The sequence below is a fragment of the Glarea lozoyensis genome (genome assembly GCF_000409485.1).
Source record: "Glarea lozoyensis ATCC 20868 chromosome Unknown GLAREA19, whole genome shotgun sequence".
Lineage (NCBI taxonomy): Eukaryota > Fungi > Ascomycota > Leotiomycetes > Helotiales > Helotiaceae > Glarea > Glarea lozoyensis.
This window is the reverse complement of record NW_007360993.1, coordinates 658,721-672,302: the sequence shown is the minus strand read 5'-3', so window position 1 is coordinate 672,302 and position 13,582 is coordinate 658,721. Positions and strand designations below refer to the sequence as shown.

Here is a 13,582-nt window from a genome sequence, read left to right as displayed (position 1 = left end):
TTTTTGCGAGGACTAGAACGAAATGTGGTTATCATATCCGCACTGAATTTCATCAGTCTTTGAATGATCATGTATGTCATTTACTTTACCTTTGTGGGTGATGAGTTCTTTTGGGTCTCTTCACTCTATGGGTTCGGGCTTCAGTATCTTCGAGTTCTTTCAAGCCATCCTCTATCAACTTCAAGCGCTCCCAATAGGTAGTGGAAACGTCCTCTGCAGCGTCAGGCTGGACTCAACTTGTCGTCCGTCTCCCAGAATCTTCTTCCCAGCAAACCAAGTACTGTTGTACACGATCCGGACGACTTGCCGCCGTTGGTGTATGCGCGAGGATCTCTCTCATGACAACGGTTTCCTTCGCCCTCTTCGCCTTTTTGTCGTCCGCCTGTTCCACGATCTTCGGTGGCGATTCCGTTCTTAAACCGTCCGCGTAACGCTTCAAAACAACAACTCCTCGAGATTCGGCAACCTTCAAAGCCCCAATTTCGATGCCTGAGCGCACAAGTAGGCAATTTTCATTATTAAGGCCTAGCTCCCAGAGTCTCTGAGGAGTAACCTCCCATTTCTGGTTGATTTTTGCTTGCGCGATTCCATGCCAAACCAGAAATGATGCCACGGTGTCCCCTCTATCCACAATATTCTCTTCGGGATATCCGGCTTCCATCAGAATATCATAGCTAGCCTCACCCTCAAGAACCATCGGCTTCTTCACAGCTTCCATAGATAACTGGTAAATGAACCAAGCACCTTCATCATCCCCTCTATCAGCGCCAAAAATTCTGATCTCTCCCTCAGCCTGTTCTCGCGTCTTGAATACCGTGATGAAAGAACTTTCAGCTGTTTTAGGGAGAGCATATTTGGCTCTATTCGCGGGGAATAGCCTCCGCCACTCATAATGCTGGTAGATGCTTTTCGCTAGTTCTGGCAAGGTAGTTGGGAATTCCTCATCTGCGTTTTCAGGAGTGAAGGTCGCTTCTAGTTCATACCGTGCTGGGAAAACTGCAGATGGGATGTCTTCTGGTTTGAGGAGATAGGATATCATGTCAGGCGGGTTCCTATTGTCGACAAGACTGGCAGCACCGTCCTCATTATCTCCGCCTGTGGAAATTAGATTGGGCCTTATTTTCCTAGATGCCGCCATCGCCTGAGTGATTTCCTCCTTAGCCAGTTTGGGATCTTCGCAGTTCATTTTACTTCTCTCCATGGCCTTGATTTTGTTCTCTTCGGAAGTCATCTTGATTTGATGTATGCGAATTCTTTTCAGAAGGGGGGTAGCGAGGGGGTGTTCAACGTTTACGCGTCTGATATTGAGGCCGGGAATCTCTAGATTTATCCTTTTGCTGCTGTTCGCTTAGTTTCTGGGATTGTTTATTTATTGTGTCACTTAGGATTTTGCTTTGTCAGGTTGGCTCTCTTCTGAGATTTCATTTACAAAGACTATAGTGACTTTATTCTTGTCCGTTGTAGATCTGGTTCAAGCGGTTGGGGATGATGTGAATCAGCTTTCTCTTTGCATCGCCTACACCGCTTTAATCTCATGTTAATGCATGCAAGATTGCTGCAAATACACGCGGTTTCTTTCGCCTCCTCCTTTCATGTGTCAAATAACGCGAAGCGTTCAAGTCTCCATCAAGTGTTCAGCTCATCGTTTTTGTTGTTTGTCTCTAAGCTCTGAAGAGGTTTACTAACTCTAGATATGTCTCATAGGGTATGCCTTCTTGCATTTCACAGATTATCGGACATCATCGTAACATTGTGTTATTGGCCGTTCCTCTCTTTGCTATCAGGTGTCAAATTATGTACTATTACGCTAAATTATCTTCCTGATCAATCCAGAACTTTGTTATGAAAATGTTCCTCAATTCTTGTGATGTGTCGTTAAACGCTAGATTGTTTGTTCCATTTCTGGGTGAGTGCATATCCTTGAAACTGAGAACTCTATGGCATTAGAGACATTTTTACTTCTTTCCTTTGTTTTGACTATACTACACAGCTGTACTTCATATACTGACCTCACGATTTCAAACAATTTCACGAATCGATACAATCATTACTCAGTATCTTATGCAAAAGAAATTCACAAAGTATATTGATCAACAAGAGGTTGATTGACGATGATTCAGGGCGTTTTGATTGTATCATTGCAGATATCTATAGCAAAAGCGAGTGTTCATGCAAATCTACTAATCGTTCAGTCTGCGTACCCAGTATGGCACCCTCTAATCATCTTCCATGTCTTGATCCTCTTCGAACTCACCCTCCGATTGTTGCGCGTCTTCAGCTTCAAGTGGTGTGCTCTCATACTTGTTGGCTAGCTCAATTCGTTCTCTCAATTCTCTATAGGCTTTCCAATATTTTGTTTTGAGATCAGGACTAACGTCCCTGGTTTTCACCCACGACTGCTGCTCCTCTCGTCGCAAATGCCCTTCCCAGAGAATCAGATAATCCACATGATGGCCACCTCTTGTCGCTTTTAGTGGTCGATGTATAAGTATTTTAACCACTTTGTGTACGCCGTCGTCGGGGCTGCTGTTTTGGCCATTCTGCTCTTCTTGTTCGTCTTGAACATCTTGAACATCTTGAACATCTTGAACATCTTGCGGGTCTTGCGGGTCTTGCAGTTTGACTAAATCAGAATCTATGAGCTCTAAAGCTTGAGCCTCAATGCCCTCTCGAATTTGTTTAATGACTTCGTCTCTCAGACTCCTCTCCCACCAGTAAGCTTCCGACACAGGGGAATAGCTTTTGACAGATTCCTTGGGAATGTCACCAACAACGTAGAAAGCGTCACCAGGACTGTAGTGAGTCTTGATTTTGACAGCTCTGGCGCCGGACATCTTCTTCGCATCATCAAAAACGCGCGCCGAGCTTTTTGCAAGTTTCTTGCCTGAGATCTTGTAAACCTGCCACTTGTAGTCTGGTTCGCCATGTTTAGAACTATCCTTGATTGATGCTATAGCGATTTTCCGAGTTGAGAATATGGTGATATGTTTGGGAGGCTTCTTGGCGCTACTGAAGTCTTGGGCTCTAAACCCAGTGCTAGTTTGTGGTAGATCTGGAGTGTCCGTATAATGAGCTACGAAAAGTCTCTTCGGTATGTCGTCAGATGACAAGTGACCATCATTCTTTTCTTGTTCCTCCAGTTCCTCAACAGCTCGTTCTTTCCCTTTCAGAGTCTTTTTGCCTTTCTGGACAGGCTTGGGAGGTGCAAGCTTTCCCTTCGGTCTAGTAACTGTTCTGGGAGGTGAGGCATCATACAGATCGTCGTCGGCTGAAAATTCTTCTCTAGGCAGTTCTTCTAGGTGTGAACCGTCTGATGCAACTGATGAACGTCCATCGGTTGAAGTTTCTTCTCCAGGCGATTCTTCTCCGGGCAATTCTGCTAGGTCTGATGCAACTGATGCACGTCCCTCTTTCTCCAGATTTTGGGCATCGTCTTCAGAAGAAGTTATTGTGAGATCAACATATTTAGTATTTCTCTTGCGAGAAGTGCCGGTTGTGCTAGCCGATGCCTGGTGCGATGAGGTCGGAGTCTTGGTTTTCTCGATTTTGGTCTTTTTTGCTGGTGGTGGACCCATGATGAAAGTGGTTGAAGATGGAAAGTTTACTGAAATGTCTGGATTGGAGATCAGGAACTCTGGTTTATATGTTGTTGTCGCTCAAAGGGAGGTTTAGAAATAAGATACATCAAATTATGATGCTATATGTCGTGCATTAAAGAAGTCGAAGTCTTTATTCACCGCTAAATAGAAATTGAAAGCGATCCGAATGTTTGTGGGTAGCTCGTGATTTTGTTAGATGGCAAACAAGTTGACAACCTATCCTTTGACATGTAATGACAGACTGCATCAAAAGTCAACTTTTACCACCGTATGATTTATAGATATGAAAGACATATTAAAAGATAACTGTCCATGCCTATGGTTTGTTTGAAACAAAGACAGAGCAAGTTTGGTTGGAAATCCTAAATGAAATGCTCTGCTACCGGCAGCATAAGAGCAGTAGTGTTTCACCTAAAAACCATCGTATTGCCCAAATACACCGTATCATTGGCCAATAATTTGGGCAGTTAACAACATTCTTATATTATATTTATAGGCGGAATGAAAACTTGATAAACTCTTGGTAATTGCCTAACACAAGGGACATCAAAGGGAGTGATTTCCATTTGCAAGAATCTCTTTTTCCACCAACTCCATATTTGAACTTGGAAACATAATAATGAATACTACCATATGCAGATACTCCATGCTTGTTGCTAATGTAACATAGAAATTTGCCTTACTTTCGCTAATTTTGAGATTTTACGCTATTAATTCTTTTACCATTTATGAGAGAACTAGATAGCTCTTGGCTCTTTGAAACTAAACACTCAAATCCTCCAGTACTGAAACGTCATAATTCAAGGCTAGTCAGACTCTTCTAACAGACTCTTTCCATCCAAATCGCATGTCAACAACAAATCTGCAGTTAGTTTCCCCGTTCGATCATAACCCTCGACAAACTTGTCCCCCCACTCACCTACGGTATTATCGATCGTAGTAGCTGGCTTCGTCTCACAAAAGTGACACATCAACTTCTTCAACCCTTTCATCAAATTAAGACGAGGAAGCTCAGCTACTACCTTGTTGTACTCTTCCCAGGTCAACAGATTACCCTCAATGCGATCAGGGCCTTGAAAATCTGCCCAGATACCGTAAGCAACTGCTTGGACTTCAGCTTCTTTGTGGAAAACAATGCTACCAGTGGTGTGGAGTGCAATAGCGTCCCAGACCAACCTGAAAGCAGATTGAGTCAGTATATGTTATCTAGTATATTCAGTCTGAGAATTGATCCCATCTTACTGTAATCGGTGCTTGTTCCAGTCAGGAGCTTCCTTACGCAGAAACTCACGAGCAGCATCTGCGCCATCAACTTCAAATCGCTTGTGTTTGGTCACCAATTCCCCTGTAGGATCCCAACCGATATCATGCATCAACGCTCCTATAGCGTGAACTTCCAAATCACGGTCTGCTAAGCTGGGGATCTTGGATGCCATGATGAATCCAAATAACATAGACCGCTGCACATGGTTGAAAGCAAAGTCTGTTGAATGTGCTTTGGTGTACTCCAGTGCTTTGGTCAAGAGTGGGGTGTCTGGGATGGCAACACCAGCGAACATGCGAGTTGGAAGTTTCGACATGTTGATGATTTTGATGTTTAATTGTCGTATATATTGAGGGAAGCAGAAATGTATCGATAATGCTGGGGGAATACACAGAGCAGATAGTTGCGTTACAATCGCACAAACCTGACAGGAGTCAAGTCATCCAGCAGATATGAGAGAAACAAGCAATTTTGAATAGTGTAGACATTGCGACCAATCAACATTGCCGGCAGCATAATGTGCGAGTCGCAACCTGGAATCTCGAGATCACACTTCAAATTTCTACTTTTGATTTATGGAAAAAGAGTGACGAGTTGTGGCTTAGAGGTAGTTGACCTTGTACATCCTAAGCTACTGACGTTAGCACGATCGTCAATCAACCTTTTTCTTTTGGCAACTCAAGGCCATGATGCTTGTTTTTAGATCACTGAAGATGCATGGAATTGACCTCAATAATTCGACCTCGCGAATCAATCTAGATTCACTTAGTTCTAGGGAACTATTCCTGGAAAAGACATTTTCACTTCTGCAAGAAAACTAGGCGGATTTTTTCTAAAAAAACAAATTCAATACAATATGCGGTATCATCAGTCCTTCCACCCCTCTTCAAAGAGGCCCTCCCCATTTCTACGCGCTTGATCTTGGCTTTTCCGTCTTTCATCCCACATGATATCAAATAGGTACCTTCTCAACTCATCGTACACATGAGCCGCAGCCGACTTGGTAGCCCTCGCGCCCTCTCTGCGTTTGTTATCTGCTATACTACTCGGCCATTGGATGGCCATCTGCCTTTCTTTTTTTCGCAGCGTTGGACTTTAAATTCTCAGCCTTCCTTTTTGCTTCGAATTCCTTGATAGCGGGGTCCCTCATTTCCTTGGGTACGTTTGCATGTGGCAGCCACTCATCCTTCGGAATCCATACTCCTACCCAGTCAACTCTGAATAGATATTTGCCCTTATTTTTCCTGTCCCGCTTGGCTTGAATGACGCTTTTAATCTCCCCAGGGAAAGGTTGTCGTAATTTGTTTATAGCAGCAGAAGTAGTGTCTTGGTCTCCGGTTTGCTGACTCGCTTCTTGATGTTCATCTAGTAGCAAAGGCTCTCCTGCCATGTCGATGACATTCAGAGCTCCTAGTTCGATGCCTTTTCGAATGGCAGCGAGCTCGACTTCACTGAGACCCAGTTCCCAAAGCCGTCTTGCGTTCAAAGGGTAGCTACCAGATACCTCATGGGCATCGATACCACCGAGCACAAGATAAGCGCCTTCCGTGGTTGCAGTACTCAACCTCTGTGTTATCAAGCCTGACGAGGACAATATCTTATGTGCCTTGTCGACATCAACGACCACTGCTTGATGGTCGCTAAGCTTCCTTCCCTCTATAAGATAGATCCTCCACTTAGCAAATTCTTTTTTCTCCGCTTCTTTAGCCTTGATGTGCGAGAGTGCATGCTTTTCGAGAAGAAAGAGGCATCTGTAACCTCCCTGGATCTCGTGCCTGAATTTTTTTTGGTTTCGGTCGTTCTCAAGAAGGCCTTCAATTTCAAAGTGATTTTCGATATGGCGAGCCAAAATCCCTGGTGTAGCTGGCTTTTCCCATCGATGTTCCGAAACGTTGTTAAGCGGAGGAAAACCATGACTCAGTGGCTCCCTGGGATGGATGTTACACTCGACGAGGTAGAGCCATAAAGGCATCTTAGAACCAGTCACAAGAAATTCCTTAACATTAACAAGATCTGGATCTGTGTGGAGACTGCGTTGGGAATGTATCCCGTCGATTGTGTGAGAAGATCTGGCTACCGGGAGTTGATCTGGTCCACCCACTGGCTTGTGGGATGTGGAAGAGGCTTCAAGTTGGGGTCGTCTTGGAGCCATGTCTTGTGTGTGTTGGTGCGATTTGTGAAGTATGCCTTGACCTATCTGAATGTTGACTTTTTCGGATCTGGATATTCTGCGAGATCCTGTTCGGTTTATATAAGTATTTACTGGAGAATAAGTGCTCTGAAAAATTCTCTTTGATGGGAAGTGAGGTATTACATGAAGACTGTAGCTCTTCCATAGACTGAAAGAGACTGAAAGACTAGGAGAGTTTGGTGTAAGCTGCCTTGAAACACCAAAGAAATATGTCTTTCTTGAGCGTTTTTTCGCAGCAAACAGAAGAACAGGACCAATGAACGAGAAGTGCTTTACCAGCAACTTGCTTGCAGATGATGATATCAAAGAGTGATATGCAAGCTCCATTTTTAAAGGCTACTTGATTAACACATCACTTCCTTGTTCGTTGACAGGCTACCTATTTGCCATGTTCACACCCGCAGGTTGACTTTGCAAGAGAGACAGTGAACCAGACACCTGATATCAAATCTAACGGCTAACAAGTAGGCGGCATGATTTATGTAAATGCCATGCAGTTCCTGTACCTTTCCGCAGGTAAAACAGAAACGACCCGCATTCTTTCGTTCGTTTGTCGCTGGAGAACCTAACCATGCGAAAAGACCTGATATCAAGGCGACCTGTGACGAAGAGTGTGTAAACTGAGTCAAATCCATGGCGTTGAGGAGCTCCCAGGCACGAAAGGTGACTAAAACCATGTGGTGTAAATAATGAAAGAATTTCCAGAAAATGTGTTTGCAGAAGCAGAACCAGTCGTGGGTGATGTTCAGGAGAAACTTCGGACATAGGCTTTAAGGCCCGCCCCGCCCCCACTACAACCTCATGTCCGATTTCATCATCATTACAACTTCTCCCATTCCAGGGCCGTGGGTTTGGGTCATTGCACACGCGACACTCGTTTTCGAAGGACTGGTAGGAATGATTCTGGCATAAGGTTTCCTTCGTGATCCGACCCACGCTCACACGATTTTACGTCCATGTAGCGTCCCATATTCCAATAGCGCACGGCGAAGATAGGTTGGAACGATCTCGTCATACCCAAATCTGACGATCAGAAACAAACCACAACAAACTCGTGTGCTGCTATCTCCCAGCTGAGCAGATCCGGATTGCTAAATCATTATCGTATTGTGTAAACGGCTCTAACGTCGCCCATCAGCTGTGCGCCTTCGGACCCGGATTCTCAGACAACTTCCACGGAAACATACTATCTGGGGCCGCAATGCCAAAATCCTCAAGCGCAACTGCTGGACTTCTAGCACGTCAGTTCAAGGAGATTCAAAAGGCACGAGACTTGCCTGGGATATCCTGCGGATTAGTCAAAGACAATGTGTTTGAGTGGGAAGTAATGCTTATGATCAACGATGATTGCAAGTATTACGGAGGTACAATATCATTAGCCCACCTTCAATATCTTGCTAACTGATCATGCACAGGTGGTAACTTCACTTGCACTCTTACATTCCCCCCAACATATCCACTCTACCCACCAACCTTGATATTCAAGACGCCAATACCCTTCCATCCGAACATCTACCCCGACGGCACGCTATGCATCTCAATCTTGCACCCGCCAGAAGAGGACAAATACGGGTATGAGTCAGCGTCCGAGAGATGGAGTCCGGTACAGTCACCGGAGACGATATTGGTGAGCACAATAAGTTTGATGTATAGCCCGAACGATGAGAGTCCGGCGAACGTCGAGGCGGCAAAGCTATGGAGAGCGGAGAAGACCAGTGGAGACAAGGAATTCAAGCGAAGATGTAGGAAGATTGTTAGGGAGAGTTTAGGTGAGGATTAAACAAGCCGAGAGGGCACATGAGACATGATATTTGATTTGGGGAAGGTGTTACGTGGCGTAAGTCAGGCGCGGCCTTGTCTTTATGTGCATTCGTACCAGCGCATCAATACGTTTATGGATATACGAAATAAGCGTTTACAGACGATTCATTCGAGTTTCATTTTGGTTCCATCGTCTGTTTTCCCAGAAAGTGACGGTCGACGAAACTGTTTACGATCTAGACAACTTCAAATCTTCTGTCTCATTTCTTAGGTCTGATTCTCTTCCAATTCTTCAGAGCACATCTTTGAGGTCGCCAAACTTTTATTGTCCTGAGTTAAAGTTAGTAGACAAGTTTCAAACGGCTTTAGTGACTTTTCATAGTACAGCGAAGTAGTCAAGATAAGCTAATTGTAAGCTAAGCTCATACTAAAACTGCCGTTGATGGCAGAATTCATGTCAACCGCGGGGGAAAAAAAGCATGCCCATAAAGTCCTGATTTAAAATACAGAAAAAGCGAGACGATGAGTAGTACTCGCAAGAGTTCAGACTCTTAGATCTCAAGTTTCGGTATCGAGAGTTGGCTACTCTCGCTACTCAGTCAATCAGACAAGGGTATGCCGCTATCACCAAGACTACCTTAGTCAAGTAGGCTATGAAGTTCTCTTGTCTAGGCGGCCCCAAGTCTCTCAGAGCATCAAGAATTGACAACACGGAGCTCTATGACAAAAGCGACTCTCTACATTCTAAACGGTACACTCGTGCCTTCAAAAACAATCCAAACATGTGTAACCTTGCTAAGATCAAGGTTAGTATTATGCAACTCATGTAAACTAATTTCCCAAGTCGCGAAAGGACCTAACGGTACTAGCAGACCATCATACCCAACCGGCTTTAGGATATCCGCCTCCCAGACCTTTGCAGATTTACGTTCGAGATGTGCTGCGAATTCGTCGGCTGTATGGATTTTGGACGTGTCGTATGATGGAGTATAGAGGACACCGCTATTACTAAAATCAATTCGAAAATCATCTTCGCGAACAAAGGCGTCGTCACCGAAATGCTGCAATCTAATCTTTACCGGCTTGTTCAACACTGCTGAATGTGGCTTGGCTCCGATTATGATACCCTCAATGAAACAGCTAACGGATGTGACGCGGAAATCACTGCAAGAATAGAATGCTGAAGAGCTGGGCTCAGTGATAGACCAGGCGAGTGCGCTTTTCAACGAGCCTAGTGTTGTGGCATATCTCTTCACCGACTTTGTCTTCTCAGCGCCAGGGCTTATAGCGACATCCACTGAACTTGCTTCCTTCAGAGCTTCCACTTCGCCAGGTTCAAGCATATGCCATATCGCATCTGAGCCGTAGTGAAAATTCGTTGCAAGACCACCGAAGCGTGTCCCGAGTAGTGTCTTGAAGCTCTGCTCAAGTTCAGTCCTCCATTGATATAACTCGACGACTGTAGGGAGACCAGAATCTTGACTCCAGACGCGGGACTCTTCTTGCAGTCCCCACAGCCGGAGGGATTGAGAACAGCAGGTCAAGCTGTCCAAGACGAGCAATTGATGCCTACGGAGCATTTGCCGTAATAGATAAAAGGGCGACTGAAGCGACTTATCAATCTTGTTTAGCTGAGAGCCATATGCCTGCAGACTTTGCACACTGGCATCTCGATCTTCCACAGCTTGAGCAAGATACAGCAGACTGGTGTTGTAATTGATGACAGCCCCATTGCGTTCCAGAACAAGCGAAATGTAGCTACTCAGAGCAGCGTCGAGATCTTTGCTGGCGCTATCTGGTATAGCAGATTTGAACGTCTTCATAAGTTTATCAAGATCGCTCTGAATGATCAGCAATTTACTGGCACCAGGATCGTCAATCTCGAGATATCCATCCGAACGCGTCTGGAATCCCTCTTTCAGCCTTTCGAGGCTGCCATCGGTGTCACGGAGCTCATTAATGACATAGCTTTTGTTTACACTGACACCATCAGCACCTTTGACAGTCGTGAGCGCCTTGTAACCGGTAGAAACAGCTTCAGCCACCATCATGCTCTTGTGTGGCGCCATCGCTATCATGCTCATTGCATCGATAAAGATTTGAGGATCCATATTGATATGATTTCGGATATCATTAGCGACAGTGACCAGTTTGCCACCAATTTGGCTCTTGGCTGCTCGAACGAGCGGTCCCATCGAAGCGATCTTGCTTTCTGCACTGCGAATAGGACCGTTACGGTCCAGTAAGTATGCAATTTTGGTATTAGCCGAATTCTGAAGTCGCGAGCTAGTCTCAATGGCATTTGCAAGAACTGATTCTGCCTCTGAATTCGACTTATAAGCTTCCTCGTAAGCTACAACGTATTCTTCCATTTTTGAAACATCTGCTTTGAGGTCATCAGCCAGGCCAGCATAGAACTTGTAGGACAGTCGTGGAGCCCATTTCTGTGCATTTCCAAAGAAGTCTTGACCTGCTTGAAGTCGAGACAGAGAAATGGAAGCATTGCTCGTAACCGCTCTCAGTTGGGTATCCCCATTGAAAGAAAGTGCACTCCACGCGTTTTCGAACCAATTCCACGAGCGTTGAACCTTTAAATTGGCCGATGGCGGGCTAAATTGATCAAGTTTGAAGTATGACTGCTGTGTTTGTAGAGCTCTGTAAACATTGGCTGCCTTGACGATATCTTCCGCATTGTTGCTGAAAAATTGGTTGTCCGCGACTGTGAGCATCATCTGGCATTGATCTGGATGTAGTAGCCACAATGGAAGAGGAGTTTCTACTGTCGCTTGTGTTACTGCCATAGCAGAACTCACGCCAGGCGTACCGGGTTTCTGTTTATTAGCATCACTGCTCATTCCACCACTGACCTCAATCATGGTTGTACGAGCAATAGATGATGATGCCTCGAGTGCATCACCTACATGGTCAATTAGCCTAGAAACACGTGTTCTCAAGGTATCTTGACCAGAGTTCGCGGCCAGTGGGTTTGTTTTCATGACTTTGGCATAGCTATCGAGCTTGGCGACTGTGTCACTGGCCGGGTTGAACACTTTCACTTTGTCTAGCGTACCAAAACTTGCATCCAAGAAAGTGAAAGGATCAGCGGTTTTGATGGTGTCGACATCAGCAACTGAGATGTCAGGCTGAGCGCTCAGGGCTTTTATGGCAGCAACAAGACCTTGAATGGATATCAGAAGCTTAGGATCAGTTGTTTCTTCCTGCTTTTTGTAGTAGTCTAAGGCTGCAACCAAAGCCACTCTAGTCGGCTCGAGTTTACTACCCAGAGTTGCATTGTCAAGCAGATATGCAGTCATGAGCGTATAGTACTGCTCCGCAGTTGGCGTTGCCTCCTTGAGGTAGTCTATCTGCTGGCTTAAAGCCAGCTGAGTATATGCTGCCAAAGCAACCCATCCATATCTTGTTGTCACAACAGTCAGTGTTTATCACACAGACGAAGGAGTTGCAACGTACCTCTTCTGTGATATTCGCGACGTAATACCCTCCTGGAGGCTTACAGCAGAATGGCCGAAGAAGAAGTTAGTATCGCCGCCTCTCCCTCCCTTGCCGGCGTCGGTTGATCCAACAACTTGCGATCCATTGCCGCCATTCGCCTTAAGAAAAAGTCCTTGGGCCTCGCTGTTCACCGGATGGTTTCCAATTTGCTTCGTTTGCAGTTCTTGAACGTAAATTGCTATTGTACCTGCGTCTGAACCATCTTGCCTACCAGCCGCAGGTGAGCCAGAAGTACCACTGACATCGATGATCGCGTGAGTTGTTTCGAGAATCAGCGTTCTGCAGAAAACACCAACATGCTTTCCTGGATAAGAATGCGTTCCTGACAGAACCACCGTGTCTGCAAAGATAAGAAATCCAGATTGAGAAGAATTGTGCACGTCGTCTAATCGGATCGTTCCTACACTTAACCTCAGCCATATGTTGTCCTTGACCAGACTTGTTTCCCTTTCGTTAAACGGCAACATCCTGCTTGATGTCGCAATGATAACGAGAATCAAGTCCGATCGTATTCATTTCTATCATTCGAACTCTGGCAAAAAATAGCTACATCGAGAGTGATTCGTCGTACGTCAATGATATTGTCTGTGCCTGGCTGTGGCTAGCTGCGATGCAGTATGCTGGCGACAAATCTGCAGCACTTGGACCAGAATACTTGACTCTAGCCTGTACATCGTAGGGCTCTAGTCTAAACTTCCCACTTCGACTAGCTTAATGCAACGTATTTCAGCTTCTCAGCTCAATACTATGGACGCCTCTCGCTTAATCTACTCCAAGTAGTTACCGTGCCACGATACTTGCGGGGTCGAATCTAACTAACCACCAAGAGAACAAGCTCGCCAGCCATAGCTAGAATTACGAGAACTCTCCGAAGGAAGCACCTCAAAAGAAGCCTCGATAATCCAGCATAATGCACGCCTCCCACCGCGGCGATACCGAGTTACCAGGTCAAGTGATTGAGGTTTGTGGCGTTTACAATGCCAGCTGGTCGACATTACCTTTTTTGGAAATCGATATTTCACAATGCCCATGGGCAATGTCCATCTTAGCGGTTTCCAGACATGAGCTCTAAAAATATCTGAGCAAGGTTAGCACGTAAACACCAGTATTGCCAAAATCCTCGTTAGCGAGCGTCACTTACAGCCACAGAGTCTAGCTGAAGTAAATCCTTTACTGTCAAATACTGAATATTTCTTGAATTCACCCATTTTCATTTCTCTCTTTCAATTCTGTATTCTGCAACTATTTTCCCTG

General features: G+C 45.2%; 7 protein-coding genes across 7 annotated transcripts; 1 reads left to right on the top strand and 6 right to left on the bottom strand.

Annotated features, from left to right (window-relative positions):
* Positions 1-232: 232 nt before the first annotated feature.
* On the bottom strand, positions 233-1,231 carry GLAREA_12748 (uncharacterized protein; the record flags this gene model as incomplete). The annotated part of the gene is made up of 1 exon (XM_008083529.1): positions 233-1,231. The coding sequence occupies one exon, from the start codon at positions 1,229-1,231 to the stop codon at positions 233-235; it is 999 nt and encodes a 332-aa protein (XP_008081720.1).
* A 985-nt stretch (positions 1,232-2,216) lies between these two features.
* GLAREA_12747 (uncharacterized protein) lies at positions 2,217-3,575 on the bottom strand (the record flags this gene model as incomplete). Its single annotated transcript, XM_008083528.1, has 1 exon — positions 2,217-3,575. The coding sequence occupies one exon, from the start codon at positions 3,573-3,575 to the stop codon at positions 2,217-2,219; it is 1,359 nt and encodes a 452-aa protein (XP_008081719.1).
* An 830-nt stretch (positions 3,576-4,405) lies between these two features.
* On the bottom strand, positions 4,406-5,179 carry GLAREA_12746 (uncharacterized protein; the record flags this gene model as incomplete). Its single annotated transcript, XM_008083527.1, has 2 exons — positions 4,406-4,775; positions 4,842-5,179. 2 exons carry the CDS (start codon positions 5,177-5,179, stop codon positions 4,406-4,408), a joined length of 708 nt encoding a protein of 235 aa, XP_008081718.1.
* Positions 5,180-5,905: 726 nt separating this feature from the next.
* GLAREA_12745 (uncharacterized protein) lies at positions 5,906-7,015 on the bottom strand (the record flags this gene model as incomplete). Its single annotated transcript, XM_008083526.1, has 1 exon — positions 5,906-7,015. The coding sequence occupies one exon, from the start codon at positions 7,013-7,015 to the stop codon at positions 5,906-5,908; it is 1,110 nt and encodes a 369-aa protein (XP_008081717.1).
* Positions 7,016-7,855: 840 nt separating this feature from the next.
* On the top strand, positions 7,856-8,834 carry GLAREA_12744 (UBC-like protein; the record flags this gene model as incomplete). Its single annotated transcript, XM_008083525.1, has 3 exons — positions 7,856-7,945; positions 8,193-8,418; positions 8,470-8,834. The coding sequence occupies 3 exons, from the start codon at positions 7,856-7,858 to the stop codon at positions 8,832-8,834; spliced, it is 681 nt and encodes a 226-aa protein (XP_008081716.1).
* A 718-nt stretch (positions 8,835-9,552) lies between these two features.
* On the bottom strand, positions 9,553-12,795 carry GLAREA_12743 (serine protein kinase; the record flags this gene model as incomplete). The annotated part of the gene is made up of 3 exons (XM_008083524.1): positions 9,553-11,732; positions 11,781-12,232; positions 12,287-12,795. The coding sequence occupies 3 exons, from the start codon at positions 12,793-12,795 to the stop codon at positions 9,553-9,555; spliced, it is 3,141 nt and encodes a 1,046-aa protein (XP_008081715.1).
* Positions 12,796-13,143: 348 nt separating this feature from the next.
* On the bottom strand, positions 13,144-13,359 carry GLAREA_12742 (uncharacterized protein; the record flags this gene model as incomplete). The annotated part of the gene is made up of 1 exon (XM_008083523.1): positions 13,144-13,359. One exon carries the CDS (start codon positions 13,357-13,359, stop codon positions 13,144-13,146), a length of 216 nt encoding a protein of 71 aa, XP_008081714.1.
* Between the last annotated feature and the right edge of the window lie 223 nt (positions 13,360-13,582).